General features: G+C 50.5%; 1 protein-coding gene across 8 annotated transcripts; it reads right to left on the reverse strand.

The window, feature by feature from the left end:
• Positions 1-20: 20 nt before the first annotated feature.
• WFDC1 (WAP four-disulfide core domain 1) lies at positions 21-27,996 on the reverse strand. Of its 8 annotated transcripts, none has more exons than XR_004815714.2 (10): positions 27,773-27,918; positions 27,175-27,364; positions 13,132-13,315; positions 8,688-8,771; positions 7,600-7,740; positions 6,059-6,184; positions 4,622-4,743; positions 3,180-3,221; positions 1,913-1,984; positions 21-427 (listed from the first exon to the last, which is right to left on the reverse strand). XR_004815714.2 is itself a non-coding variant. In XM_049110626.1 (9 exons), the coding sequence occupies exons 1-8, from the start codon at positions 27,545-27,547 to the stop codon at positions 1,926-1,928; spliced, it is 858 nt and encodes a 285-aa protein (XP_048966583.1). In that variant the 5' UTR covers positions 27,548-27,713; the 3' UTR covers positions 21-427; positions 1,913-1,925. The 8 variants fall into 8 exon arrangements, 3 of the variants coding, with proteins under 3 accessions (XP_048966583.1, XP_048966585.1, XP_048966582.1); XR_004815716.2 differs by lacking the exon at positions 27,773-27,918 and adding an exon at positions 27,516-27,728; XR_007410938.1 differs by lacking the exon at positions 27,773-27,918 and adding an exon at positions 27,545-27,724.

Genomic DNA, 27,996 nt, shown 5'->3' on the forward strand with positions numbered 1-27,996 from the left:
AGCCACCTGAGTAGAGTAGGTAAGTTCATTTCCATTTTGTAAGGAGAGATTTATTTTGAGAACATTTGGGATAGGTACGTGCCTTCCAGAGTCAAATCTGGAAGAAATGTGATGCTGAACTCTGTCTTAGAATGGGGCTTCATACAGCTCCCAAAGACGGTGACCTCTTCCCGAGGCCTGTGGGATCGCCAGGTCAGACGTGCTGGATCTTCAGGATAATAAAACAGGGATCCGGTGCTGGCAAGGGGCTCCCACAAAGTCACCCAGCCAGGCGGGTCATGCTGACATTGGGAGCCACGTGTCTTGTCTCTAAGTATCTCTGGGGTCATGCTCTGTGGAGCTGAGCATGACCTCTGGGGGTCAGATCATGTTTTATCCAACTGTTTCCAAGACTTAGCAGAAAGTGGAGAAATGTTCTTGCAATTGGCTGGAAGAGAAACAGAGAAGAGAGCAACATGAGCCGCCGCTGGGGCAGAACACGAGGTCACAGTCCGCGTCATCTACTTCCTTGCACCCCTCCCCCCCACATACACCAGTAAGATGCCTGTTTCCTTAAGACTGAATTCTTAACTTCCTTCAACTTTCAATCTCTCTAGGTATCGTCTTGTTTAGTTCCTAACACATCCCTCCCCATCATTCCCATTCTATAGATAAGGAAACTGGGACATGCAGAGTTGAAGGCATTTGCCTGAAGTCATATGTGGTGGGTCAAGAATTTAAGCCCAGTTGGGGCCACCTGGCTGCTCCCAGAAGCCACTGCAAACGGCCCCCAGCGCTTCTCTGTGGAAGGTCACTGTCCTCAGGGGATCAGGCCCACTCCAAGGACCATTCCTGTCATCAGCAGGTAATAGACATGTTGGCACCAATCCCCAAGGGCTCAAGAATTTCCTGGGGGATTTGCACTAGAATATTCTGGAATCTGAAACCCAATGTTTGCCTTTCAAGGACATTCTGGGGAAATAGGCTGCTTTCAAGGGCTTTTGCTTACCGTGTGTGGATATTCAGCTTTTACAAGGGTGAGGTGGGCATTTGGGTCTTACTAGCAGAGATGCTCCCAGTCTTTGGCATCCACAGGCATGCATCTCACCTTGGAGAGTGTCTGAGAGCAGGGCCTGTGACTTCCTTAGGAGCCCTCTCTGGTGCCATCCTCACCGCTATCATTCTCTTCCTACCCCACTGGCCTCCCTGTGGCTCCTTGAAACCAAGATCTCTCCTGCCTGGGGACTTATGCTCTTCCAGCAACTTCTGCCCATGGACACCTGTTCCCCAGGTCTTCCCAAGGCAGCTGCTTCTCCTCAAAGATCTTGGCTCAGATATGACCTTCTCACAGCCCCTCTCAACCTGGCTACTCTGCCTCATGACCCTGTTCATTGTCTTCACAACACTTATTGCAGGCTGATTTCTCTGTTGATTTATCTAGTGTCCCCTTGGGTGCGGGAACCCTGGTCCTTCACTGCAACAGCCCCAGTGCAATGCCAGACACCATGCAGATAGCCACCCATGGCTGCTGGGGAACTGAGTGCTGCGCATGTGCCTGTAGAGGAGTTGGCACTTGAGGCTATCATGTGACAGAGGGAGGGAGAGGCAGAAGGATAGACTTCAGGGAACAACAGAGGACTCATCTGCTGTTCATGGAGGCATTAAGACAAGGAATGGAAAGGAAAGTTGCAACCTAGTCTAGTGTTCGGATTTAGGTCCAGATGGTATAGAAACTTCCACCTCTGGCTACATACCAAGTTCTCGTATGTTTACTTTGATATTGAGAATTTTAAAGTTCTACCCCCAGGTAAAGCCCCACTCTCCCCTCCCACTGGTCAGTTTGGTGATTCAAGCTCCCAGGACACCTGGTTGCACAAAACTTTCCCCCCTCCCCCCCCCCCCCCCGCCATTGGCCACCATCCCCCCCACTTACCAGCACTGCTGCCTTATTGAAAGTGCCTCTGGGGTCCTTTCCCAGGCTCCGCCACATTTTTGGAGTCACCTTCTGCAAAAAGACTAGGGCTCTGTCAGGGCAGTGTCCTGTGTGCTGTGGTCCTGCCTGCATTTCTGGCCCAATCTACTGCCATTCCCTCTTTGCTCACTGTACACCAGCTGCAGTGATGGCCAACTTGTTTCCAAACTCAGGATTCACACTGGCTCTTTTTCTGTGCACTATTTCTTATTCTCTAAGCTGAGCTTAAATGTCCCCTCCTCAGTAAGCCTTCCTTGACATCTGTCTAATATCTTGTCATACTGTCCTGTATGTGACCTCAATCACCCTAATCACTATTATTATTAAATAACTACTTGGGGCTATTAATGTTTGTATTTCCTGCTTGATATTAACTGCATGATGGCAGAGATTGAGTCTACCATGATCACAAATGTAGTCCCAACTTCTGGCACAGAATAGAGTGGTGCTTGAAAAATATGTGCTATGACTTCTTAATAAAGATATGATGAATGGAAGGAAGGATGGATGGATGGATGAAGTATGGATGGATGAATGGAAGATGGAAAGATGGATGGAAGAATGGAATATTGGAAGGATGGATGGAAGGAAGGAAGAATTGGTGGATAGATGGATGGAAGGAAAGATGGATGAAAGAATGGATAGATGGAAGATTAGGAGACTGGATGGAAGGATCAATGAATGACTAGATAGAAAAATAGCATCCGCGTATTTTCAGTCCCCTAAATGATAGTAGGAAGGACTCAAGCATATCTAGTCCCGAGTTCTAACATTTAACACGAAGCCACTTTTCTTCTATGAATGCCTCTTTAGCTTTCACCTCCTCTGCATACCATCATCTACTTTATTTTCCAATCCTAGTTCTCATTTTGTCCCCAGTGAGACATCCCTAAGCTGATGCCTCAGTCCCAGGCTGCACCCTAGAATGGCTCCTGCTCATGTCAGATGCTACCTGGAAGGCTGCTCAGGATGGAGGAGAGATTTTCACACCAGAAGCATCTTGGTGTGAAATGCCAAGATTTCCAATGTTGGCACCACCACATTACCTCCAAAGGGCCATCTAATGGCAGAAAGGCAACTGGGAAAAGTATGGGCATTTCTCTTCACAGCAGCTTCAGACTACAGTTCTTAAAACAACCAATGGAATCCTATTTTTTCTTTTTCACTCAAGAAATTCTCATCGCTCCTTTAAGTTTCCTATGCTAAGGAAGAGTGTTTCTTTTCTTACCTGGGTATTCTTTGTAAAATTTGTGTCGGAGGAATCGCCCATCTGGAAAACAGCAAGAGGATTAAACTCCTTCCAGTGAGTTCATAAGGCCAAAACTACTTCATAAGAACACCAAGGAATTATTTGTGTTTTCACTACCATCCCCTCCTCCCAAGTGCACATGGAGTTTCTAGAAGCTGCACGATGGCGACGTCACAACCAATAGAATGCAGAAGCAGACGTGAGAATCTAATTCTCTTCACACACATATTAGAAAGAACTGCAAAAATGTAAACCAATACCAGTCTTCTGTTTTTGTGTGTGTTGGGAAGCATAGTTACTTGTAAAGAAATGTTATTTCTGTTTAATGCATGAGTTTATCATTGTCATTCTTAAAGGAATTAACACATAAATATTTTTAATGCCTTGGCTTTAGTTTAGTCAAGTAATTACCCACAGCCCCACAAAGGAGATCTCTATGGGATTCTCAATGTTTTTCGTGTGTGAGGGGATCCCGAGGCCATAAAGCTTAGGAACCGCTGTCTGAACAGATGAACCAGAAACAGAATTTCAACATTTATTCAGCAAGTGTGATTACAAGCTATATAATTCACATGGGGAACACATGGTACTTTGAGTCTAAGTTCTTACTGCATGTGGCAAAGTAATGAGTTTCACTAATCCTCTCTGGGCCTCAGTTTACTCACCTGAAATGGGCATAAAAATTAGCACTTTCTGGGGCACCTGGGTGGCTCAGTTGGTTAAGGGTCTGACTCTTGGTTTCAGCTCAGGTCAGAGTCTCAGGGTCCTGGGATCAAGCCCTGTGTTGTCCAGCTCTGTGCTCAGTGGGGAGTCTGCTTGAGATTCTTTCTCCCTCTCCCTCTGCCCCTCCCCCCACTCATGTTCTCGCTCTCTCTTAAATAAATAGATAAACAAATAAATAAATGAATATTTAAAAACTAGCACCTCATTATTGTGAGGATGAAAGTAAATAATTTCATTTATATCATCAATATGCAAATCATAGGAGAAACCACACGAAACTGCCATTTTTGTACATGAAAAGTGGTCAATTTTTGGGAACGTCATACACCTGTAATTACTAAGGATTCTCGCTGTCAGTTGTCATCGACCCCACTACCCTCCTGCCCCCAGCCTATCACGGCAGTGAAACATTTCTGCCTGAGAAGTCTGGCCAGGTCACGCAGAAGTTTCTCTGAACAACACTGCCAGGAATGAGCTCACCCCTCCATCTCGGCACATCAGCTTTGTCAACAAAGCCCGTTTATGCTAATATAATGTTATGTGTCAATGATGTCTCAGTTTTAAAGATCACATTTATACAATAGCTAGACATTTTGTTTCCTTTTGTTTTGTGGCCATCCTAAAAAGCATCAGGGTGCTTAGAGCCCCACTGACATTTATAGTACAAGGTGACAGAAGCCAGCAGAGCGGATCCATACCCTCAGGCTGATAACTTATCAGCAATGAGGGCCACAGCTATTTTCTGAAGCAAATGGCTGGGTTTGTCCAGGCTGGCGGCGATGAAGCATTCCTGGGCCTTCCTTCTCCTTGGGGATGAACACTGGGGAAGGAGACAGAGGGATATGTGGAGCTGGACATCCTCTTCACACATATATCTTTACCAAACATGATTACATGTCATTTTTACGAAATAGATTTCCCCTGCTCAAGGCTGAGTGATCCTCTGTTCTGCTCATTCGGCATTAGCAATATTGCTCTGTCAGGGGCAAGCCTAGGAGACACAAGACCCTCAGCTTCTGAGTGACCTCAAACCCATTTGGAGACATGCACTGACTCCCTGGACCCTGCTCTCCCAAGAGTCAGATTTATTGCCTGTGTCAACATTTGTTTTCCTCTTGAGAAAGACATGAACCCTTCCAATATTGGGTTCCAAGCTGATGGGCTGTAAAACCTGAAAAATCACTGGATAGGAGCTGGCTCTCAGAGGGGACTTGTATCTTAGGTGTGGGCATGAGATCTGAAACTTATTCTCAAATAGTTCCCAAAATAAATATGCAGATTTATATGGCGAGACAGTGGGGACTGGGGAGAGGAAGAGAGAATGGTAAAGACCATATTTTAACAACTGACAGATCATCGGGGTGGAGGGTTCAAGGTACGATTCTTGCAACTTTTCCGAAGCCTGAAATTATTTCTTTGAAAAAAATTTTTTTAAAGACTATTTATTTATTTGACAGAGAGAGAGAGAGAGAGAGAGAGAGGGAGAGAGGGAGAGAGAGCAAGTGCACAAGCAGAAGAAGAGGCAGAGAGAGGGGGAGAAGCAGGCTCCCCACTCATGGGGAGCCTGACACAGGGCTTGACCCCAAGACCCTGAGATCATGATTTGAGCTGAAGGCAGATGCTTAACCAACTGAGCCACCCAGACACCCTGAAGTCTGAAATTATTTCAAATATGTAGTTAAAAAAGATAAAACTTAAATAAAAGGCTTCTTTTTGGTTAACCTGGGATGAGTGCCCCTGTTCCTCCCCGAGGCTGTTGTCCTGAGGGAAGTTGTTGGACATCAAGGCATTTCCAAACTCCCATATAATTACCAACAATTGTTGCTCACTGGCAGCCTCTGGGAACAAGGCTAGGAGGAATTTCACTTACATTTCCAGCTGGAAGGCTCCCATCGTTCCTGAGGGAGGGGAGAACACACACACACACACACACACACACACACACACACTCACACACCCCATGGGCTCTGCGGCCCATAGATTGGCTCAGAACTCCCCCTCTGCTCCTCGTTAGCTGTGTATACTGTAGGCAAGTTCCTCTTCCATAAGACAGAGGATGGCGTGAAGTAGATGAACTATTATTAGCCCATTTTACAGATAAGGAAAATGAAGGCCAAGAAGGTTAGGCTACTTACCATACGCAGCAGTGAGGAGCCAAGTGGCCACTGGAGCCCAGGCCGTTTGGTGGGAGAACGTGCTCATAACCCCAAACAGCAGGCGGAATGTAGGAGAAACCACAAAGATGCCTACTATGGGCAATTCTTTTTTGAGAGAGAGAGAGAGAAAGCTCAAGTGGGGAAGGGGCAGAGGGAGAGGGAGAGAGAGAGAGAGAGAGAGAGAATCGACGTGGGGCTCGATCTCCCCACCCAGAGATCATGACCTGAGCTGAAATCAAGAGTTGGATGCTTACCCACTGTGCCACCCAGATGGCCCCTTTTATGGGCAACTTTTTCAAAGCTCGAGACAGTTCTAAGGTCTCACAATCAGGCTATTTGCAGTGATGATGATGCTAACTGCATAGCACTAAATGTGTCCTTCTTGAAACACTTCAGGAAAATACGTCGTCAAATCAAGAAAAGAAGTGCTTTGGCAGATCACGTACCCTGCCGTGTTCTTCCGGCCTCGGTGTTGACCGAGGGTGCCATCCACAGCTCTTAGGGCTGAGAGATGCAGAAGTGGGGACTGGGCCCTGAGTCTGGGCTCTCAGAGTCCCAGGGAGCTCATCTGTGACAAGACCAACCTGCATCTCCCTGAAATTCCAGATTCTTCGCTTGCCACGCATTTCTTCCAAGTCCTGTGGACCTTACGCCTCGTGTGAGGCTCCAGGTATCACCGGCGGCACCTGCTCTGCGGTCCTGGCTCTCCTTGGGAAAATCGTGCAAACTGAAGCAATGCTATTCGTGCCCTTTCCCGGTTGATTTATTATTTACTATTCACCTCCAGGGAAAAAAAGGAGTTAAGTCATACTGAATGCTCTTAGCAGACACCCTGGGAAGTCAAGGGTTCTCAGACAATTTTAAAAAAAGATAGAAAGAGGCCAGCCTGGGTGGCTCAGCAGTTTAGTGCCAGCTTCAGTCCAGGGCCTGATCCTGGAGTCCCGGGATCGAGTTCCACATCAGGCTCCCTGCATGGAGCCTGCTTCTCCCTCTGCCTGTGTTTCTGCCTCTGTGTGTGTGTGTGTGTGTGTGTGTGTGTGTGTGTGTGTCATGAATAAATAAATAAAAATCTTTAAAAAAAAATAAAGATGGATATAAAATATCTGATGTTTACTGAGCACCTATTATTCCTTGGCTCTGCTCTGAGGCTTTACACATATGATTTAAATGAATTTCCAAAAAACAAACAAACAAACAAACAAAAAATAAAATAAATGAATTTCCAGAACACCATACAGTGGCCCCATTTCACAGATGAGAAAATGCAGGCTCAGAGGCTTGAAGCAACTGATCCCAGCTAGGAGGTGGCAGGGCTCAAAGACCTGGGTCCTATGCAGGTGAGGCAGGGAAAGGGTGGAAGACTCAAAGTGGGAGGCACAGAAGTAGGAGGACAGGAGGAGCTCTCGGCCAGGTTTGGGGAGTGCTGGCAGTTTTCTCTGGGACTGGTGTCCCTCTGGGGTGTTCTAGGGAAAGTGGGGCAGGGGCAGGGGCCAGGAGCATGGCACGGGGCCCACACTCACCTGCCTGCCGGCGCTGCTTGACACACTGCCCGCGGTTGGGGATGCCCTCGGCCACATCACCAGGGCTCAGGATGTGGCACTCATAGCCTGAGGGGCAGAGGAGAGGCTCCGCCCCGTCCTCCGTGGTGCTGCAGGCCTCGGCTGTGGGAGGGACACATGCCCGGGGCTTGGGTGGGAGCAGGGAACCAGAGGGTCTGCCTCCCACTGCACCCCATGTTCCAGGCTGTGCCTTGGCTCTCGCTCACAGTGGCGTGTTCATGCACATGCACATATGCATACACTTACCAACACACAGGGACAGTCCAAAGTCATATGATCCCAAACACCCTCATGCACATAGTGACATATACACACACGTGCACCTACACACATGCTCACACTTATAGTCATGTGTGTTCATGCACAAAAGCCTGATGCATACACAGATATGTGCATGTTCACACATACAAATCCTGTGCCTGTATCCACGAATCCTGACACACACGCATGCACTCACATCTACAGCCACAGGCGTACACACACATTCATACACAAATCCTGACACAAACACATTTTTGCCACCGTGGCTCTTAATACACACACACACCTACAATCACACACATTTGCCTGCACACAAATGCACAAACATTCACACAGCATAAGAACAGCTGCACACACTCACAGATGCAGGTGTGCACACAGATGTGTGCAGAGTCATGGGCAGAGTCACATATGCACAAGTGCACACACCCGTACCCTCCAGTTCTCTAGATCCCAGGGCTGCTGCCTGCTGTCCACCCACCTAGAGAAGGCCTCACTCTCAGGAAGTAGTGAACCCTTTATTATGATTTTAGGAGTTTGAAAGCCAACTCCAGCCCCCCCCCCTCAGGTCTCCCTCCCACCCCCCACCCCTGGCAGAGGGAACGTCAAGCCCTATACTGTTCTGGGGATTCTGAGAGCCTGGCCAAGCCCCAGCCACCACCCTTTACATCGGGTGGGGAGTACTGAGTATCTGAGCACGTGACAGCTGACAGCCTGCTGGAGCAGAGGCAGCCTGAGATGGAGGGACCCTAGCTCAGATGTCAGGTTGGGCTTCATCCTGTAGGCACCTTGCAACACCTCCTCAGGGCCATCCAGAAGCCAGCCGTTGCCACCGAGCCATCGAGGTTTCGGCTGCACTAGCCAGTCTAAAACTGACAAAACAATGAATGGTTAAATTAAGCCCCCTCAACCACCCCCCCCCCCCACCGCTCCTCAGGCAGCTGAGAAACGCCCCAGCCTCTGGGAGTGTGGGAGCCTACACTTCATGAGAAACAGAGAGGCTCCCTGCCGTACATTGCCCCAGACTTTCAGTAGCAGAACTTTGAGTTTCCTCTACTGGGTGGCCAAGTGGGAGACTACATTTCCCAGCCTTCCTTGCTGGTATGGCCTCATGACTGAGTTCTAGCAAATGGAATGCAAGCAGAAGTGATAACATGACTTCCTGCCTTGTCCCTGCACTGATGCCTCTTTGCTCTCCACCCTCTGGCTTTCCCTCTTCCTGCAGCTGGGAACACTTTGATCATGTAGAGCAACAACATGGAAGGAACCTGGGTACCTGGATGACTGGAGTGGGGCCACCTACCTGCCATGGGCCACGGGCTACTCTGGCCTATTAAGCAACAGAGGATTAAATGCCTAATAGGTTGGGACTCCTGGCTTTATGGGTCTTTTTGTTATAGCAGCATAGCTGGCTCTGTGGACACTACGTTTTTATTTTTATTTTTTTAAAAGATTTTATTTACTCATGAGAGAGAGAGAGAGAGAGAGAGAGAGAGAGGCAGAGACACAGGCAGAGGGAGGAGCAGGCTCCATGCAGGGAGCTTGATGTGGGACTCGATCCCTGGAGGCCAGGATCATGCCCTAGTCTGAAGGCAGGCGCTAAACCACTGAGCCACCCAGGCATCCTGCCACTACGTTTTTAACAAGATCAATCCACATGGTAGACTGTAAAGTGTTCAAAATCCCAGAGCAGGGGTGGAGAGCCCAAATGCTTGCAGAGAGCAGGTAGGTGACATGAATAAGAAAATCCATGGTGAACTGGAGGCAGTCCCGGCCTCAGTGGGTCAGCTGCTGGTCAGCGCTGGCCAGCGATTCCCCATGTTCCTAGGGCCTGTGAGTCTGTTTTTTTTTTAAACCTTGTAGATATTATTTAAAATATAAACTCCTGGTTTTTAAATGTTGGCAATTAATTTTTTTTTTTAATTTAGGCACTTAGGGATGCCTGGGTGGCTCAGTTGGTTAAGTGTCTGATTCTTAATTTTGGCTCAGGTCATGATCTCAGGGTGGTGAGATCAAGCCCCATGTCGAGCTCCATGCTGAGTATGGAGCCTGTTTGGGATGCTCTCTTTCACTGTCCCTCTGTCCCTCCCCACACCCCGGGCACCCCCTACTCTCTCTCTCTTAAAAAAAATTTTTATGTATTATGGAGAGCAAATAAAACTGGTCTGGGATCACATTTATTTATGACCTCTGTTTTTGTTGGACTCCAAAATGTGACAAAGAGGTTGATGTGCTGTCTAGTGCCTTTTAAGGTACCTAGTTGGATATTGGTAAAAATGCTGCTTAGTCTTTTCTTGAAAGGAACACAAGATGATCGTTAGTTGCTCACAGGGTGCAGACTGGAACAGAAGAGCAAACCAGTGGTTTGCAACTTCCTACTGGAGAGATGACATGAGGAGGTTCTGCAGGCATGATTTCCAGTCTTCTGCTTCTCCCCTCCTCCATCCTACCACCTCGGACCACATGATAGAAAATGTTTTCAATGCTAGTTTTTACCAAATAGGAGAAAGTATTACTATTTCCTATTTGTATGTTTTGCCTTGGTCAAAGGCTTCTGAGTAGTGGGAAATGTACATACACAGTTTGCTGCATTTTTTGAAACTGAAACTTGGTCAAGGTCTCCCATTAACTTGCAGACCCTTAAAGGCCTGGGGGCACAGGGTGTCCCCTCTCTGTGCTTCAGTAAAACTTCTTGGGACCACTTGCTAAGTGAATTTCCTGCACCCAAGTCCTTATCTCCAGGTCTGCTTCGGAGGGAACCTACCCAAAGATTGCTACGAAGTGTGTAAGATGCTTAGAACAGGGCCTGGTGCATTTCAGGTCATCTGCTCATGTTAGATCAGTGGTTCTCAAAGTGGAGTGATTTTGTCCTCATGGGACATACAGTAAAGTTTAGAGATGCTTTGTGTTGAAACAATGTGGGGTGGGGGTACTACTGGCATCTCATGGTGGAGGTCCAGAGATGCTATTCCACATGTGCCCAGGTCAGCCCCCCACCCCACCCCAAACTAGAATTATCCAACCCCATATGTCCAGGGTGCCAAGGGTGAGAAACTCTGTGTTAGATGTTGTTTTTTAAAGATTTATTTTTTATTTATTTATGATAGACATGGAGAGAGAGAGAGAGAGAGAGAGTCAGAGACACAGGCAGAGGGAGAAGCAGGCTCCACGCTGGGAGCCCGACGCGGGACTCGATCCCGGGACTCCAGGATTGCGCCCTGGGCTAAAGGCAGGCGCCAAACCGCTGCGCCACCCAGGGATCCCCAAGATGTTGTTATTATAATTATTACTATGACTAATAAACAGCTGGACTGCTCTGCCTGGCCAGCGGAAAACTAGTCATTCACCGATTCGCTAGTTCATTCAATATTCACTGAGTACTTTTCAGGTGCCCAGAGATGAGTTCAAATGGTGGGCATTCAGCTGTGAATTAAACAGACCAAACTCTGCAGTCTGGGACTGACCATCCAATGGGGGAGAACAGTCAATGCACAAATAAAACACAAAGTTCTAGATTGTGCTATAAAGAAAAATTAAGCAGGGAAAGGTGGGTAAGAAATGGCTACAGGAGGGTTTGCCATTTAGAGAGGGAAATCTTCCCCAAAAAGTGATCATCACTTCAGGACAAAGATCTGAAAAGGGTAAGGAAGTGAGCAATGTGGGTGTCTGGGAGAAGGATGTATCAGGCACTGAGGGATCCCCACATATGGGTCCCGATCCTGGAGTAGGAGTCCCGCGTCCCTGCAGTCAGGGCCTAAAGCAGTGGATGCTTCTTCAGAGTCGGAAGACTGGATTGAAACACCAGCTTTGCCTGTTGTGTGATCTTGGGCAAGCAACTCAGCTTCTGTGAGCTTCTGTGTCTTCAGCTGTAAAATAGGGATGGTAACGGTCTCTCCACACCATAGGGCTGTGTGAGCATTAAATGAGATGATGTATGGAAAGGCTATTGGGAAAGTCATGAACAGTTGTATAGTTTGTGCACTGCTCAAAAGCTCCTGGCGTAGGCGGCAAGTGGGGCTAGAATCCCTGTGCGCTGTCACACTCCCAAGGAAAGGAAACCTTTTTTGACTTAACCACTCAGAGGAAAGGATCTTTCTGTGCTTCTTCCACCAGCAGGGGGTGCCATGTTGTCTTTTTAAATAAAGGAGCCCTCCCAGCCTGCCTAGTCCCTTGACAAGAGGCTGTGCTCAAATGCAGGGTAGACTGTAATTATGAGCATTATTGAGGGTGCTGAGTACCTTGTCACTGCTGTGACCTCACCCCAAAGAAAACAAAGAGGGGCCATTCTTGCTTTGGCCTTGGGAGGAGGGGGTGGGCCTGCCTTCTCAAGCCACCTCCATCAATTTAGGCCCAGGGCACCTAGAGGCCTCTCCCTGACAGGTGCAGTCCAAGCAGGCTATTGTCATGTAAAGGCTCAGCTCCAAGCAGAACTGAGAGGGGAGGACACTTTACTTCCCCTTTCCTATCCACTCAGGGGCATCTTTTCTCCGCCCTGGTTGACACACTGCCCACCTTCCCCCAGTATCCCCACAGGCTCCCTTCCAGCCCCTCCCAAGCCTCTCCAGAAGGGGTCTAAAATCTTCCCTTCAAAGATGAATGATTCCCTGAGGGCTGTTTCTCCCAAAGAAATTGTCATTAAGATTCAACAAACATCTTGATTATCTGCTCCCTGCCGGCATAGCCATAGCGCATGTTCAGAGTCCTCCAGGAGCTGCACTTACTTCAGTCCTGTTGTGCAGCTGGGGGCATCTCAAGGGGTGACCAGCTAACCGGTGGACTTGAAGCCAGGAGCCTGCATCCCCCCTGCCTCTCCCAGGTACACCCCACCTGGCCAGGGGAGGTCCGACTCCGTCTCAAATACACCCAGGGCCAGAATGGTGTGGGAAGTGGGCCTTGTGGGGTGGGGTCTGGGGTGGGGTGGGGGGACTGGAGGACCCGCTGCCATCTAGGGGCCCCTGGGGTCCCGGCGGATGGTGGCACAGAGAATGTGGTCCAGGATTTCTAAGAAAAGCTGGAGATCTGGATTTTTTAAAAATGAGAAATCTCCCCATCTTCTAAGGAGGGGGCATCTTCCCGGAATGGGCCTCTCCCCGGGGCCATGCGCGCCCCCAGGACGGTGGCGGACCGGCAGGTGGCTGGATGCCTGCTCCGCGGGCCCCGCTGGCACACGGCACCTCCCCCCCAGGTCCCCTGGGCGCCCCCCGCCCCCCACCCCGGGGCCCGGGGGCCTACCTGGAGGGGGCGGCACGGCCTCCAGGCAGGCGTAGGCACAGCCGTTGTAGCAGCAGCGCCGGTGCCGCGGGCACTCGGAGTCCGCCTGGCATCGCGCAGCCTGGCAGGCGCCGGGGGGCAGCGAACGCGGCGGCGGGGGGCAGCGGTCGGCGCGGGGTTGCCGGGGACCCGCCGCCTCCTCGGCCTGAGGGGACAGCGCGTCAGCGGCAGGGACCCGGTCCCGGGGTGGGGGGGGGTGCTGCCCCGGGCCGCTTGCACCTGTTGCGCCCGTCCGCCCCGCGTCCCTCTTGCTGCAGAGGGCACGCTCGGGTATGCGTGTGCGCAGCGCTGCGTGCACACACACACACACACACACACACTCCTCTGTGTATCTCTTACAGTCCGTATGTTTGTGCAGAGCTTTGAGAATTTCCAAATCACACAGAGGATGGATAAATTCACACAACTTGGGTAAATCTCACAGAATACTCAGCGAGAGAAAAAAGAAAGGCCAGCTCGAAAGAGAACACACTGCGCCATTCCACTTAGACTTAGTTCAGACACAGGCAAAGGTGCTGTCTGTTGTGAGAAGTCAGAGGGGTGAGTCACCCGGTGGATGGCACAGGACCAGGAGGGGGCACGGGGGTCCCTGGGGGCCGGCCCCGTTCTGCTTCCTGACCTGGGTGTCGGTTACACGGTGTTGGGGGCAGCTAGACATGTGATTTTCCCACTTTTTGGTATTAGGTTTCAATAAAAAGTTAAAAATAAGATACAGTATTTAACATACAGGAATTATGGGCACATGAGCAATAAAATAAGCATTTTATTTTTAAAGATTTTATTTATTTATTCATGAGAGACACGGGGTGGGGGGAGAGAGGCAGAGACACAGGCAGAGGGAGAAACAGAGGGAGAAGCAGGTTCCATGCAGGGAGCCTGATGTGGAACTCGATCCGGGGACTCCAGGGTCATACCCTGCGCTGAAGGCAGCACTAAATCACTGCACCACTGGGGCTGCCCATAAAATAAGCATTTTAGAGGTGAGTTTGGGGAACTCTGTCAAACCAGGCAACCCATACTGGGTCCCTCTTCTACGAGGCCCCATACTTGCTGGGGACATTGTTCTGTTTCTGGATTTGAAAACCGGCTGTGTGGAGGGCAGGCCTTCCACATCCCTACACACACGCGCGTGCACACACACACATACACACAGATAGAATAGGTTCATTAGGAGAAAAACACCCTGGCCTGCCCCGCCTCCCGGCCTGTGCCTAACCTGCTCCTGTCACCTAAACCCCTATCTACCCCCTGCCCCTGCCCCCCTGCAAATGTTTCCATATTTCAAAATCCTGCCCTCCTGTACAAGTAAATGATGCTTCTCTGCAGACTGGAATACTGTGCAGCCATACAAACCTGCTCTTGGCCCGCTTATGAAAGATTACCAGGATACAGTGATGGGTTAGGAATATTAAGGTGCAGAACAGCTTGTATGCTATGCACCTAACGATGTTTTAAAACGAGCATATGCACACTCACGTAATATATATAGGGTTTGCCTAGAACATTTTTGGAAGGATGCACTAGAATACACAAGAAACTGTTATCACAGATTGCCCTTAGAGAGGAGCATTCAGTTCTGAAGCCAAGGGGCATTTCTCTTCACTGTGTATTCATTTGCCCCACTTCAATATTATGTTTGCCCTGCACAGGTGGCTCAGCGGTTGAGCACCTGCCTTCTGCCCAGGGCATGATCCTGGAGCCCCGGGATCGAGTTCCATGTTGGGCTCCCTGCATGGAGCCTGCTTCTCCCTCTACCTGTGTCTGTGTGTCTCTCTCTCTCTGTCTGTCTCTCATGAATAAAAAAATAAAATCTTTAAAAAAAAAAAGAATAATTAACACGCCCTGCACATACTATTTTTTTTCAATTTAAAGAAGGCAATCAAAAAGAGAAGTATTAGGAAGAATTTTTAATGACAAGAAAAATACTTGTGTTAGTTTAAAAAAAAAAAAAGAGCAAGGAACACAATGGCATATGCCCTCTGACCTCAGTGGAGTAAAAAGAAGGAAGGTCAAAGATGTGTCTACATCCTCCCCCAGCTCTAACGTGGCTGCAAAGTCCATGCACTGCCCGCAGTGCCCTGCAGGGGGCGTCGAGTCTCCGAGGACGGGTACCGACCAGGTGCCTCTTGGAACTGGTGCAAGTCCAAGGGCCCCCGGTTTTCAAACTACCTTGCAGGGAGGGAGGGCAAGAGAAGGAAGAACCAGTGACCTAGTGGGGCAGGGGCAGCCTGGGGAGGATGGCGCTCATGGCCCCACTCCAGCTTCACTCAGAAAATGCATCTTTTTTTCCCACTGATATGTGTCATTTCATTTGTGAAATGTAAAAATGAACACAAAGCCAACCTTTGGCATAAAAGGAAACGAAGGGTTCAGGAGATTCGTGCTTCTACCCCCAAACAAAGGGGAGACCAGAGCATGGATTTTCAAACTGGCTCAGCCTTTTCACCACCCCCTGCTCAGGTCGGTCCCCATAATTCCTGTATCATTGTGAATAATTCTCAAGCTGCAAGCAGAGGACATAATCCCACACCATTAGCTCTTAGTTCATTTTCTTCGGAATTAACAAAATTGGACCCATGTTGGGGCCCGGCCATTGTAATCTTAATCGAACCTGACAGCTGCCCCGGCCTCCTTGGGAGGGTACATGGTCAGGAGGCTGTTCGTATGCGAGGCCTCATTTACAGAACTGCCTGGAACCTGCAGATCAGAGGTCAAACACAGTCACTCCCCTCTCCCCGCACTTCCCCCTCCAGCCTCCCAGTCCAGCTTCCCAGTTCCGGGGACACTAGGAGGTCCCACCAGGGGGTGTGTGGAGAGATCAATTTTAGATGTGCCATGCTCTCCTCTCAGAGGAGAATTCAAATGTCGTCTCCCAGAATTTGGAGAGAACAAAAGAGATAAGCGTCTTAGAAGTCAAATCTCCTGAGTTATTTACGGTGCAGCCCAAACAACAGATGGTCATGGGTGATAAAGGACTGATTTCACGGAGGGGCCCAGATTAAAGGATTAAATGTTTTGGAAAATATTTCATGTCATGCAAGGTGACGCTCAAAGAGGGTCCTAAAAACATTGTTTCCCCGGAGTTCTGAGAAAGAACTGGCTTTTATCAGAGAGATAAATAGATTGCCCCCCGACCACCTGGCCCCGGCCCAGTCCCCCAGGGTGTCCCAGCCCCTGGAGGACAAAGAGTTAAAGGTCAGATGAAGCTGGCTGGTCCCCCTGCCCTCAGCCCCTGCACTCACCCTCTCCCTTGCTCATTCCTGTTCAGCACTCTTGGCCTCTCTGAGGTCCCTGGAACGGTGCCACCCTGGGCCTTTGCACAGGCTGTGTCTCCTGCCTGAGATAGCAGCCTGGCTCCGCCCTCACTTCCCCTGGGGTTTCTACTAACACACGCCCTCCCCGTGCTTTACCTAGCTTTGTATCTCTGCCCGTGTGGGAACACTGCGGACCCACCCACTCATCGGAGTTGGTTTCCCCATTCTCCACTGTGCTCTCCTTACGCACTGGGTTTGGTTCCCACCTGTGTCCGGGGCCCCCACAGCAGTGCCTGGTGTGGAGCAGGTGCTCAGCACACATTTGCCGTGGGTGAAAGCTGCCATGGTGATGTTGCCAAAGTCGAGCCGACACTTGCTGGCAGTTCGCCAGTCATCTCCCTAAGGGCTTCTGTCTTGGGACTGTGTGGTTGGCACTGCTGTCCAGGAGGCCTTCACTGATGGCTGCTGTCCCTTTGTATCCGATCCATGGCGCACCTCTTGCCGAGCATCGGCACCCTCCTCTGGTGGGTGGCCAGCAGGGGAAGTCCTATTACTACCCACACTACAGATGAGGCCCCTGAGGCCTGGAGAATGAAAGGCTTGCCCAAGGCCACAGGTGGGGAAGGGTCATGAGCCCAAGTACTCCATCCCTCTCTCCCCAAGCCCAAGGAATGAATCCCAACTATACATCTAGAATCAGGCCTCAATTTCTGAAGGTTTGCTCAGACTCCTTACTCCTCCTGGCCTTGAGGCCTTCCACGCACTATGCCCTCCGCTTAACTCTCCCCGGCTGCCTCCCCTTCCTTTGGGGCAAGAACTTAGGAGCTGCATCTGACCTGCGAGTCTACCAAGATGGATGGGGCTAAGGTCTGCGGCCTCATCAACACTACAGCTGAGTTCAGCAGGGATCTAACTCAGGCTTAGGAACTAGACAAGTCTGGGCTTATTTGGGATTTTTTTGTTTTTTAAATTTTTTATTTAAATTCAATTTAGTTAACATATAGTGTATTATTAGTTTCAGAGGCAGAATTCAGTGACTCATCAGTTGCATGTAACACCCCAGTGTCTTTCCATCACAGGTCCTCCTGAATGCCCATCCCCCAGTTACCCCTCCCCCTCCTCCTCCCCTCCAGCAACTCTCCGTTTGTTTCCTACAGTTAAGAGTCTCTTATGGTTTGTCTCCCTCTCTGCCTCGGTCTTATTTGATTTTTCCTTCCCTTCCCCTCTGTTTTGTTTCTTAAATTCCACATATGAGTGAGATCATATGGTAGTTGTCTCTCTCTGATGGACTTAGCATAATACCCTCGAGCTCCACCCGCATCATTACAAATGGTGAGATTTCATTCTTTTTGAAGGCTGAGTAATATCCCATTGTGTATATACCACTGCTTCTTCATCCATTTATCTGTCGATGGATGTCTGGGCTCTTTCTGTAGTTTGGGCTCTTTCTTGTGGATATGGCTGCTATAAACATCGAGGGGCAGGTGCCCCTTTAAATCACTATGTTTGTATCCTTTGAATAAATACCCAGTAGTGCAATTGCTGGGTGGTAGGGTAGCTCTATTTTTAACTTCTTGAGGAACGTCCACACCGTTTTCCACAGCAGCTGCACCAGCTTGCATTGCCACCAACGGTACACGAGGGTTCCCCTTTCTCCAAGTCCTCATGAACACCCGTTGTTTCCTGTGTTGTTAGTTTTAGCCATTCTGACCGGTGTGAGGTGGTCTCTCATACAAGTCTGGGTTTGAACTCCGTAGCTCCGTGATCATACAGGAAGACCACTGATTATCTGAGCCTCTGTTTTCCTCATCTGCAAAATGGGCACAAGAGCTGTCCCTGCTGCCGGTGATTGTGGTGGGAGCCGATGAGCTCGCAACTGAGCCACGGGCAACACCAATTGTTGGAATTATGCTTACTTTTCTTATTGTCGACTTGGCAGCCTTCGAAGCCTCTTGTCTCACAGCCAGGAGTTTGTCAGTTCAGGGTAGCTTCTCCAGGTCTTCGCCTCTCCAGGTCTTCCTTTCTTCCTGCCCCCTTCCTGCCCTCTATCACTCACAGGACGGTTTGGGGTTGAGGCTGCGGCAGGTGCTTAAGAAACCTGAGAGCTTGTCCCTGCCCCCAAGGAGGCTGGATCTAGCTGGGGACGGAAGACGCACCCACAAGGAGACGCTCAAGCAACAGTGCCATGTGGCACTTGGCAGCCTCACTATGTCTAGTCAGACGAGGCAAACAACTGTCAGAATTCCTAAAAGGAAGGGAGCACCTGGAAACAGCCATGCCCAGCCCAAAGGATGCCCTGAAGTAGCATCTACCCCACCTTGTGGTCACCATTGCTGCCCCCATCATACAAGTGGGGGGACCGAGGCACATAGTCACTGCCCTGGGAGGTCTCATCCATAATAACAGCAGGGCAGGCAGCATTTATGAAGCTCCTACTGTGTGCCAGCGCTGAGCTAGGTCCTCACATACTGAGTCTCACTGAATCCTCTCACATAAGCCTCTGGGGCTGCTGCTGTTGACAGATGAAGAAATGGAGGCACAGAAAACATGAGGGGCCCTTGCCCAAGGCCAAGCGGCTGGTGAGCAGCAGAGGCAGGAGTCGCCCCTGGGTCTGTCTGAATCTGGCGCTTTCTTGTGCTGGGAGTCTGGATCCAAGGAGCGGCTTCCCCTCCCTTGCCTGTGAGTTTCCCTGCTGCTTGGTCAGCTCCAGGAGGTGGGGGGGGGGGTCCTCACATGCCCCTGCCACCTGCCTGCCCGTGGGTCAGCCCCAGCTCAGGACACAGTCCTAGAACCACCTGCCCCAGGGACACATTCTACGAAGAATACACCTGGCCCCCATCCTCTGCAAGCCCATCAACCCTGCCCTACGTGACCACTCAGGCAAAACTCGTCCCTCAGACAAATGAGGGGACCCACACCAGACTGACAACATCCTTCACAAAAATCCCAGGGCAACCTGTGATTTCCATCTCTTGTTTTCATTCCTGCTCAGGGAGTGTATCACAAGTCCATGTCCGAACAGCTGCCGAACACACATTGATGGTACAGTGTAGACAGTTCTGCATGCCTTCCTCCCATAAAGACGACCCCCTTGAGGCTCCCCACCCCGCCTCCGGTGGCTCTGTTTTTTCACTCCTCAGGGAGCTGGTTCTGGAGACCTCAGTGGATCTGCAGAGCCATTGTGCTGCCAATACCCTCAGAGAGCAGGTCAAGGGAACGCCAGGTCTGGACTCTTTCGGTGGAAAGTCCAATTCTAAGGGTTCAAGTCTGGCTCCTACACAACCAAGCAGCCTGGTATCCAACCAAAGGAGGCTGGATACAGAAATAATTGCCCATCTGTACTGGGGGACACCATAGAAGCCTTTGAAAAGAGGACACAGAGCTACTGTATCAACATTTTCACCATATACTGTTCAATGAAAAACGCAAGGTAGGAAATCATGTGAAGAAGCCAGACACAAACTCCACGAAGCATAGGATTGCATTGACACGAACTCTCCAGAACAGGCAAATCCGTAGAGATGAAGAGACACGTGGGGACGGAGAAGGGGGAGCCACTGTTAGCAGAGTTGGGGCTTCCTTTGGGGAGTGCTTTGGCACTAGGTAGAGGTGGTGGTTGTGCAACATTGTCAATGAGCTCAGTGTCACAGAATTGTATGCTTTAAAATGGTTAATTTTACGTTATGTGAATTTCAGCTTCTTAATAAAAAAATTGGGGGGGACGCCTGGGTGGCTCAGTAATTGAGTGTCTCTGCCTTTGGCTCAGGTCATGATTCCAGGGTCCTGGATTGAATCCTGCATCAGGCTCCCCGCAGGGACCCTGCTTCTCCCTCTGCCTCTCTCTGTGTCTCTCATGAATAAATAAATAAATTTTTCTTTAAAAAATAAAAAAAATTAAACAATAGAAATAAATGAAAACAATATGTATGAGTGTAGCCATTTCACGGAATAGTTTAGGCACACACACACACACAAACCCCAAAATGTCAACAGTGCTTATGTCTTAGAGGAAGAATTTAGATCTTTTTTACATTAGTTATAACTTTCTGGATTGTCTGACTTTCTTTTACGGTAAACGTTATTTTTCTAACCAGGAAACATTTTTGAGTCATTTCCATTTAAGGAGAAAGAATCCAATCTCCAAAACTGCCCTAGTATACCGGTTTCCCTTCCTCTGTGCTCTCCACCCCCTTCATCCTGCGTGTAAGAGCTTTACCCTTCTTTGGAATGTTCCAGCGACTTAACGGCCAGACCAATAAAAGTGCACCCCAGGACTGATTTGTTTGGTGCCGGAAGAAAGCCAATTTTCTTCTAAGCATTACTTGCTCTTCCTCTGGAATTTGTACGTCAAAGATCTAAAAATATGCCTCTCTTTGGAACAGAGTCTTCGTGTTCAGTGGGCCTTGATGAATGCCATTTCCTGACGCCCTGGGACCTCCGCACTGGGCTTTGGGAGTGGAACTGGGTGCACGGCTAGGGGACTTCCTCAGACAGGTACTCAAAAACCCGGATCTCGCCCCAGGCACAACCCCATCTCAGTGCATGACGACAGCACGCTGGCATCCACGAGCACTGCTTTGCACAGGAAGTCTTCTGGAACATTCCATCCTCTTTTATCCTGTTCTAGAAGGCTTAAACGTAATCTATTCATTCATTTAATGGCACATTCATAGTTCGCAGGCTGACTACATGCCAGGCACTGGAATGACTCCGAGGAAGCTGAGCTTAACCAGAAGATATCCCTGTCTTTACGTGGCTCAGTTCCAGGACAAGTGACAAACCTCAAACCAGACTTCACACAGATAAAACAAATGAATTGCTTTATTTATTTATTTTTTGTCATCCGCAAAAGTAATTAATGAAAAACTAAAGCCACAATAAAAAACATTATCCTGCAGATAATAGTCATGGAGCTAAATGCATTGAAGAGGTCGGGATGATATGAAAATGTTTAAGGGAACAGTCTTCTGAGGAGACCAACTACGATATAAGTGTGTCTGAAGCAAGCACTGGGCATGCCTCCCTGGGGTGCTGGGGACAGAGGGGGCCACCGTCCAGTGTCCTGGTCACATGGATCCCATGGACCTTCAGAATCCCTAAGATGTACCTTAGGTTTCCACTGTCACCCTTTTGAAAAAATTAATGCGGTAAAATATACATAATATAAAATTTGCCACTTTAACCATGTTTAAAGTATATGATTCAGTGGCATTAAATTCACAATATTGTGCCACTGGAGTGTCTATTTCTGAAATGTTTACATCACACGCACAGAAATTCTGTTCTCATCAAGCAGTTCCTCCTCATTCCCTCCCCCGGCACCTCTATTCTGCTGTCTCTATGGATTTGCCCCTTCTGGACATTTCGTACAGATAGATCATATGGTACGTGGCCTTTAGTGACTGGCTTCTTTGATGTAGTATATGTTTTCAGGGCTCATCTGTCCTGTAGCAGGTGTTAATTCTCATTTTTATGGCTGAATAATATTCCACCGCATGGAGAGGTCATATTTCTGTTTTTCATTTTGAGCTTCTGGACCTTTGGGCTGTTTCCAGCTTTGGCTACCTCAACTAGTGCTGCTTGGATGCACTAATGATGCACTAATCATGCACTTCCTCTCTGCTTGCCTGCCCGCCCCCCCCCACCACATGCACGCCCCAGATTAGAGCCCCACGGGGTCCCGGATGCTCTTCCCTTGCTCATTTCTACCTGGAATTAATTTCAGGACTGGAACCTCAGATGGGGAAGCCGGGTCCAGAGAGGAGAAAGTGATTTGCCCAAGGTCACCCCCCAAATCAAGCTACCCATTTACTTTTCCTTCCTTCCTTGATCTATCCAACCATCCAGCCAGCTCAATCCGACCCCATTCTTAAAATGTTTCTGCATGCTCGTGATGTACCAGGCTCTGAGCTGGACACAAGTCTATGGCCAAGCCTACAGAAGGGTTGTCTCACCTCAGCATGCCACTTCCTCTCCTCCTCCCCCTTGGGGAGCCACGAACACCTCAAGGGCCAGGAGCTGCCCCTGCTCCTCTAGAGGGAGGCATCTTAGAGGTCCTGATGATGGGATCCTGCAGGGGTGTGAGCTCATATCTTTCATCAAGGATGCTGGTTGCCGGCTCCAGAAGCTGACTCTGTTGGTTCCCAGAAGCAGACCGTATCCCAGGGCTGCTCTAACAAAATACCATGAGCTGGGGGCTTGAAGCAATAGCAATGTGCACTCGCACAGCTCTGGAAGCCAGAAGTCAGAAATCAAGGTGTTGACAAGGTTGGTCTCTTCCGGAAGCTCTGTGGGAGAATCTGTGTCTGCTAGCTTCTGGTGGCTCCTGGCCATCTGACATCCCTTGGCCTGTGGAGACATGCCTCCAGTCTCTGCCTCTGTCTTCCCCTGGCCTTCCCCCTGTGTGTCTGCTTCTGTTATCTCTTCTTGTCTCTTCTCACCAGCCATATCGGATTAAGGGAGGGCCCACCTTACCCCCAGATGTCCTCATCTTAATTAATTACATCTACAACAACCCTATTTCCAAAGAAGTTCCGATTTACAGGTACCAGGGGTTAGGATTTGAGCCTTTTTTTTAAAGATTTTATTTCTTTATTCATGAGAGATGCACAGAGAGGCAGAGACACAGGCAGAGGGAGAAGCAGGCTCCCTGCAGGGAGCCCATTGAGGGACTCCATCCCAGGATCCTGGGATCACGCCCTGAGCCTGAGGCAGACACTCAACCACCGAGCCACCCAGGTGCCCCTAAGTCTTTTTTGAGGGACACAGTTAAACCCACCAACACAGACCTGAGACCAGGATTCTAGTGCAGGGCACATGTTTGGGAGGGGTCCCAGGAAGCTCCAGCAGGCATCCATGGAGCCCATCCAGGGAGTGTTAATGCACAGGAGACTGGAGCTCAGACCCAAAGGGGACCTCTGAGAAACTGTACAGACCACTCTTCAGAGGTGGTCATCCCGCCCAGGGATGAGGAGCCGGGGCCTGGCCTTTGGTTCCATTTGTTCCCATGGTGTAAACGCCCCAGCACCTTGGCCTGTCCTGGGTGCCAGCTGGGCATGCCCCCCACCAGAGAGATCCAGGCTTCCAGTGATGAGAGCAGATGGGAGGTCTGCACAGCTCCAGACCTCTGCCTCTCCCCCTCTTGCTAACTTGGCAAAAGAATAAGAGATGCAATAGAAGGCTCTGGAGCTCGCAGAAATCACAAGGGGAAGGAAAACCAACTTGGGGAGACTGAGGAAGCTAGGTCACAGGGCCGGGGCTTGTTGCCAGCTTCTACAGGGCCAAGAGCCATCCGCACGAAAGCGGGGCAGCATGTATCAAGGAGGGGCACCCCTGCCCTCACGGCTGCAGCCCCTCACTGCCCACCCTGTTAGGCAGGCACCCCCGGGCACGGTGCAAACTGCCCAACCATCTCTAGCTGCCTTGGGCAGGCACTTGGGGGACGAAACAGATGGCCATAGCGACATGCGGAGACCATTGGGAAACCCAGCCCCTGGGCCGACATGACACGGTGGCTGCAATGGGCCCCACGTGGTAAAGTTTGTTGAGAGGCTTCTAGGAGTTAATGTGTAGTGAACGCTTGTCCCGACACACAGCAAGTGCTCAGTGAAGAACTGTTTCACTAAGTGCCAGGAAAGAAAAGTTCCCCGCAAAAGGCCACTGGGCTATTCCCAAACATTCTGTTCTCTTTTATCCGGCCTGGCAGATATTTGGTTCTGTGCGTTTGTCTGCTCTGGTTTTATTTTCAATAGTGCACACATAGAGGGGGGTGCTCTGTGCCAGGCACGGGGCACACAACTCCCCGAGGTCTCTTCCCTGGGGGACCGCAGCCAGGCTGCCTTTCCCACGCTGCAGACCAGGAGGCCGAGGCTCAGAGACAGGAGCCCCCTTTCTCATGACAAGTGTCCCCCGATGGCCTCCTTGGGGACAGAGGAATTGCCTCCCTCTCTGGCGTGTCTCTAAGTCCTCAGGCAGTAAAAGGGACACAGTGTTTGGGAAGAGCCCTGGACCCACTCTGCCCACAGCCACCACCCCTGCCCCCGCCTGCAGAAAGGGGGAAGGGGCACCCGGTGCCAGGTGGGCTGGATGACCAGCCTTGCCATCTCGCCGTGGTGAGTAGGCCCCCCATGATTGTGGGCGCTAGGCCAGGAGCTGGACAGGGTCGAGTGGCAGCCCCTCCACGCATGGTGTCTCCCCACCCAGACACCACTAATAACCACAAGAGCAGAGAGAATTAATTGTAAGATGGAGTGAAATCATTAGCAAGTGACACAGTTCTTATAGGGAGCATCTACTTCCTTTTTAACATAAATTATATAATTACAGGCTTATAGGATTCAATTTTAATAAGGGCACTGTTTAACTCTCCAGAGTGAGTACGAGCTGGCTGCGGCACACTTCCCGACACCCGCCCCACAGCGCTCCAGGGGCCGGGGCTGCAGACCTGACTCAGTCTGGGGCGGGGGTGGTAGGTGCCCCGTGAGGGGAAGTCATGCTTCTGAGCGTGTGGGAGCTGTTGCTATATTCCTAATTTCCCTGTTGGGCGTTTGCAAGGGCCCTGGAGGCCATCTGGGCCTCGGCCTTCATTTCCCAGGTAATGACCAGAGGGGTAGTGAGTGGCCCGAGGCTACGCAGCTCACTGGAGGTGCCACTGAGGTGAATCCCTGGGCCTGGTGCCCACAAGTCAACAGTCTGTACCCTTCCCCAGCTGCTTTCTCTGAGGCCGGTTCTTGGCATGAACCTCTCCAGTGTCCAAGCACTGGGGAGGGATGATGATGCCTGCTGATAACCAGGGAGAACTCCAATCCCGGGGCGCAAACTCAAAGCACTTGCCTTCTGGCAGATGGAGGCTAAAAGCAATCTGGTTTCTGAAGCTCACCTGCCCAGGCCCCATGCACATCGTCCCCAACCACCCCGCCTCTCCATTCCTCCTACTGAGATGCCACGGCACTTGCTCCTATGACACTCTGGGACAGAGTGGGGATCAGACCAGATCACGCATTGGAAATCTCTTTGTTATCCTAGAACCAAAGTGCTAACTACTTTGGAGGACTGAATCGTCCTGTTGGGCCAGCAAAGAGCATGGAGGTGTCAAACCTCCCTCCTTGCACCAACCAACCCTCTCCCTTAGTGAGGGCTGCCCCCTCAGATGCACCATTTTTGCCTCAGTATACCTCTGCCCATATTGAATCTTCTTCCAGGAATATCCTTCCTCTTCCTAATTCTTAATAGTTCTTCAAGATCTGGCCAGGGTCTCACCTCCTCCAGGAAGACTTCTACGAATACATTGTCTCATATGAGCTCTCCTTTCTCTAAACATCTACCATCATTTCACTTGCTACGATTCTGTTCCACTCCTAGCGGCCTCCTGCTTGACCTGAAGAATGTGAGCCCATGAGGCTAGGATTAGCCTCAATATAGTTTCATGCATCTCATCATGGCAAGAGTCATTAAACATTCCCCTTTCCCACTTATTTATCTGACAAACTCCTATTCATCTTTCAAAGCCCAATGGTGAATGTCCCCAGCCCTGGAAAACCCTCCCTGACCCTTCCAGGGTAGAGCTGAACACATTCTTCATTCTTCTGTGCTTCCAATGCATTTGCTCATAAATTACCCATAAGAATGTACCGAGTGCCAAGTTAATGGCAGGCGCCTGGCGTGGCACAGGAACACTGTACTGAATGAGACAACATCAGGTCTCACGCTGAGGAGCTGCATACCCCCCAGGGAGGCAAGCACCAACCAATTTCACAGTAATTTAATGAAGTCACCAAGATGCACTGAGCACTTGCTTTGTGTTAACCACTGCATGCATAGCAACCGTTTCACCCCGAGAGAGCTTTGAACCTACCCTGCCTTATGCTCCTCATGTGGGAAGGAAGGGCACTAAAATGACACCCTTCCACCCCCCACTCTGTCTCCTAGTCCCCTCCCAGCTTTATTTCTCTCCTTGCCACTTGTCACCAAACACACTATGTTTTCCTTATTTCTTACTTACTCTCTGCCTCTCTCACAAAACTGTGAATTCCCCGAAACAGGGATCTGATGTCTGTATGCCCACAGCCCAGGACAGTGCCAGGTCAACAGTGGTGATCAAACACATTTGTCAAAAGGAATGCATCACTCTTTCTTTTTCTGATGAGCTCACTGGCGCTCAGAGATGTCAAATAAATTGCCCAAAGTCACACAGCTGGTGAGCCGCAGAAGCTGGATTCCAACCCAGACACCTGGCTCTAAGGCGCATGCCTCCTGCCGTTTGCAAGGTTGTACCACCCCTTTGTAGTGCCGCCACATGTCACCGGACTGCCTTCCCTACTCAACTATGTCCCCCTCGAGGGTGGGAGCTGCTGTCTCCATCCTGCAGCCACAGGACCGCACACAGTGCCTGGCCCTGAGCAGCTTCCACGGACTGTTTACTGAATGAGTAAATAGCTGCATGAATGTCTAATTATATTTTATAAACATCTGGCTATTGATTGTTGAGACAAAACACTCAGTTTTAAGTCCCTGGAGTCTTCAATCGGGTGCTGCCTGTCAGGAGAAAGTATACCGTGGTAGCCAAAGGCATGTCACAATCCCCCTGCACATTTTTGGGGTGTCCCTCTGCTGCTTTCCCGACAGACAAGGAGCCTTGTGAGGGCGGTGAGTTCATCTGCCCACCTCCCGACCCTGGCACACTCAGATAAAGATGCTGCCCTGCCCGAGTTTGGGGGGATCGCCTCCCAGCCTCCCTCTCCCCGGCACTTACGCGGGGCTTCTCGGCCAGCCTGGGGTGCAATGCCCGTTTCCAGAGATTCTTGGCAGAACCGGCTTCCAGGAGAAGCAGCAGGAAGCACAGAGCCCAGATGACCTTCCTTCTGCCGCTGCCCATCCTGCGGCTGGAAAAAGGCATTTCCTCCCACATGTTCAGAGTCGAGGGGCCCTCTGGCTGGGGGGGCCTACAAGTAGGGAGCAGAAGTGTGCACGGTCTGCCGGCCTCTTAGCTCGGCTCAGCCGGGTCCCTCGGATCATGTGTCCGCGCCCAGCACGTGCCCCCACCCCTACCCCACCCCCAATGGTGGCCAGCCCGCCCGGTTATTTTTAGCTTGCCCTATAACATCTGGCCCCAGAGGCTCCACCATAGATGTCTGCAGCCCAGGCAGTTCAGATGGTGGAGGCAGGAGGAGGGGGCACCGGGCTTGCTTGGAGACGTGGCCGGGAGTGGCCCTGTCCCACTGGGATAATGAGCACTTCCTTGCGGGCTGGGGCAGTCTCTCCTCCCAGAGGAGCTGTGCTGGCTCCCGGGCTGGGGGGCGGGCACACAGGGGACCAGCCCGGCACGGTGGGTGGCGGTTCACAGCGGCTACCTCATCCAAGTTTTGAGCTGAGCTGACAAACGGCGGCGTGTAGGAGCTTCTTTGGAGGATGGTGCGGATGGGGACCGGCTGAGCACGTGGCCGTGGGAAGAGGACTCACCCTCCTCAAACCCTGGTGTCCTCCTCCTCAGTGTGGGCTTGCCAGCACTTACGTCGTGCGTTCCTTGGGAAGGCTCAGTGACCTCTTGACTGTGACCCATGCCACGCGGGTCCTG

This window comes from Canis lupus, chromosome 5, assembly GCF_003254725.2.
Source record: "Canis lupus dingo isolate Sandy chromosome 5, ASM325472v2, whole genome shotgun sequence".
In the NCBI taxonomy this organism is placed as follows: Eukaryota; Metazoa; Chordata; class Mammalia; order Carnivora; family Canidae; genus Canis; species Canis lupus.

Bases quoted from the DNA above. Each gene is read 5' to 3' on its own strand.
- WFDC1 (XM_049110625.1), bottom strand. From the start codon at position 27,547: ATGGTGGAGCCTCTGGGGCCAGATGTTATAGG. The intron at 27,365-27,515 runs GCAAGCTAAAAA...CCCTACTTGTAG, and splicing joins CTGGGGCCAGATGTTATAGG to GCCCCCCCAGCCAGAGGGCC. The intron at 6,185-7,599 runs GTGAGTGTGGGC...CTCTCAAAAAAG, and splicing joins CAAGCAGCGCCGGCAGGCAG to AATTGCCCATAGTAGGCATC.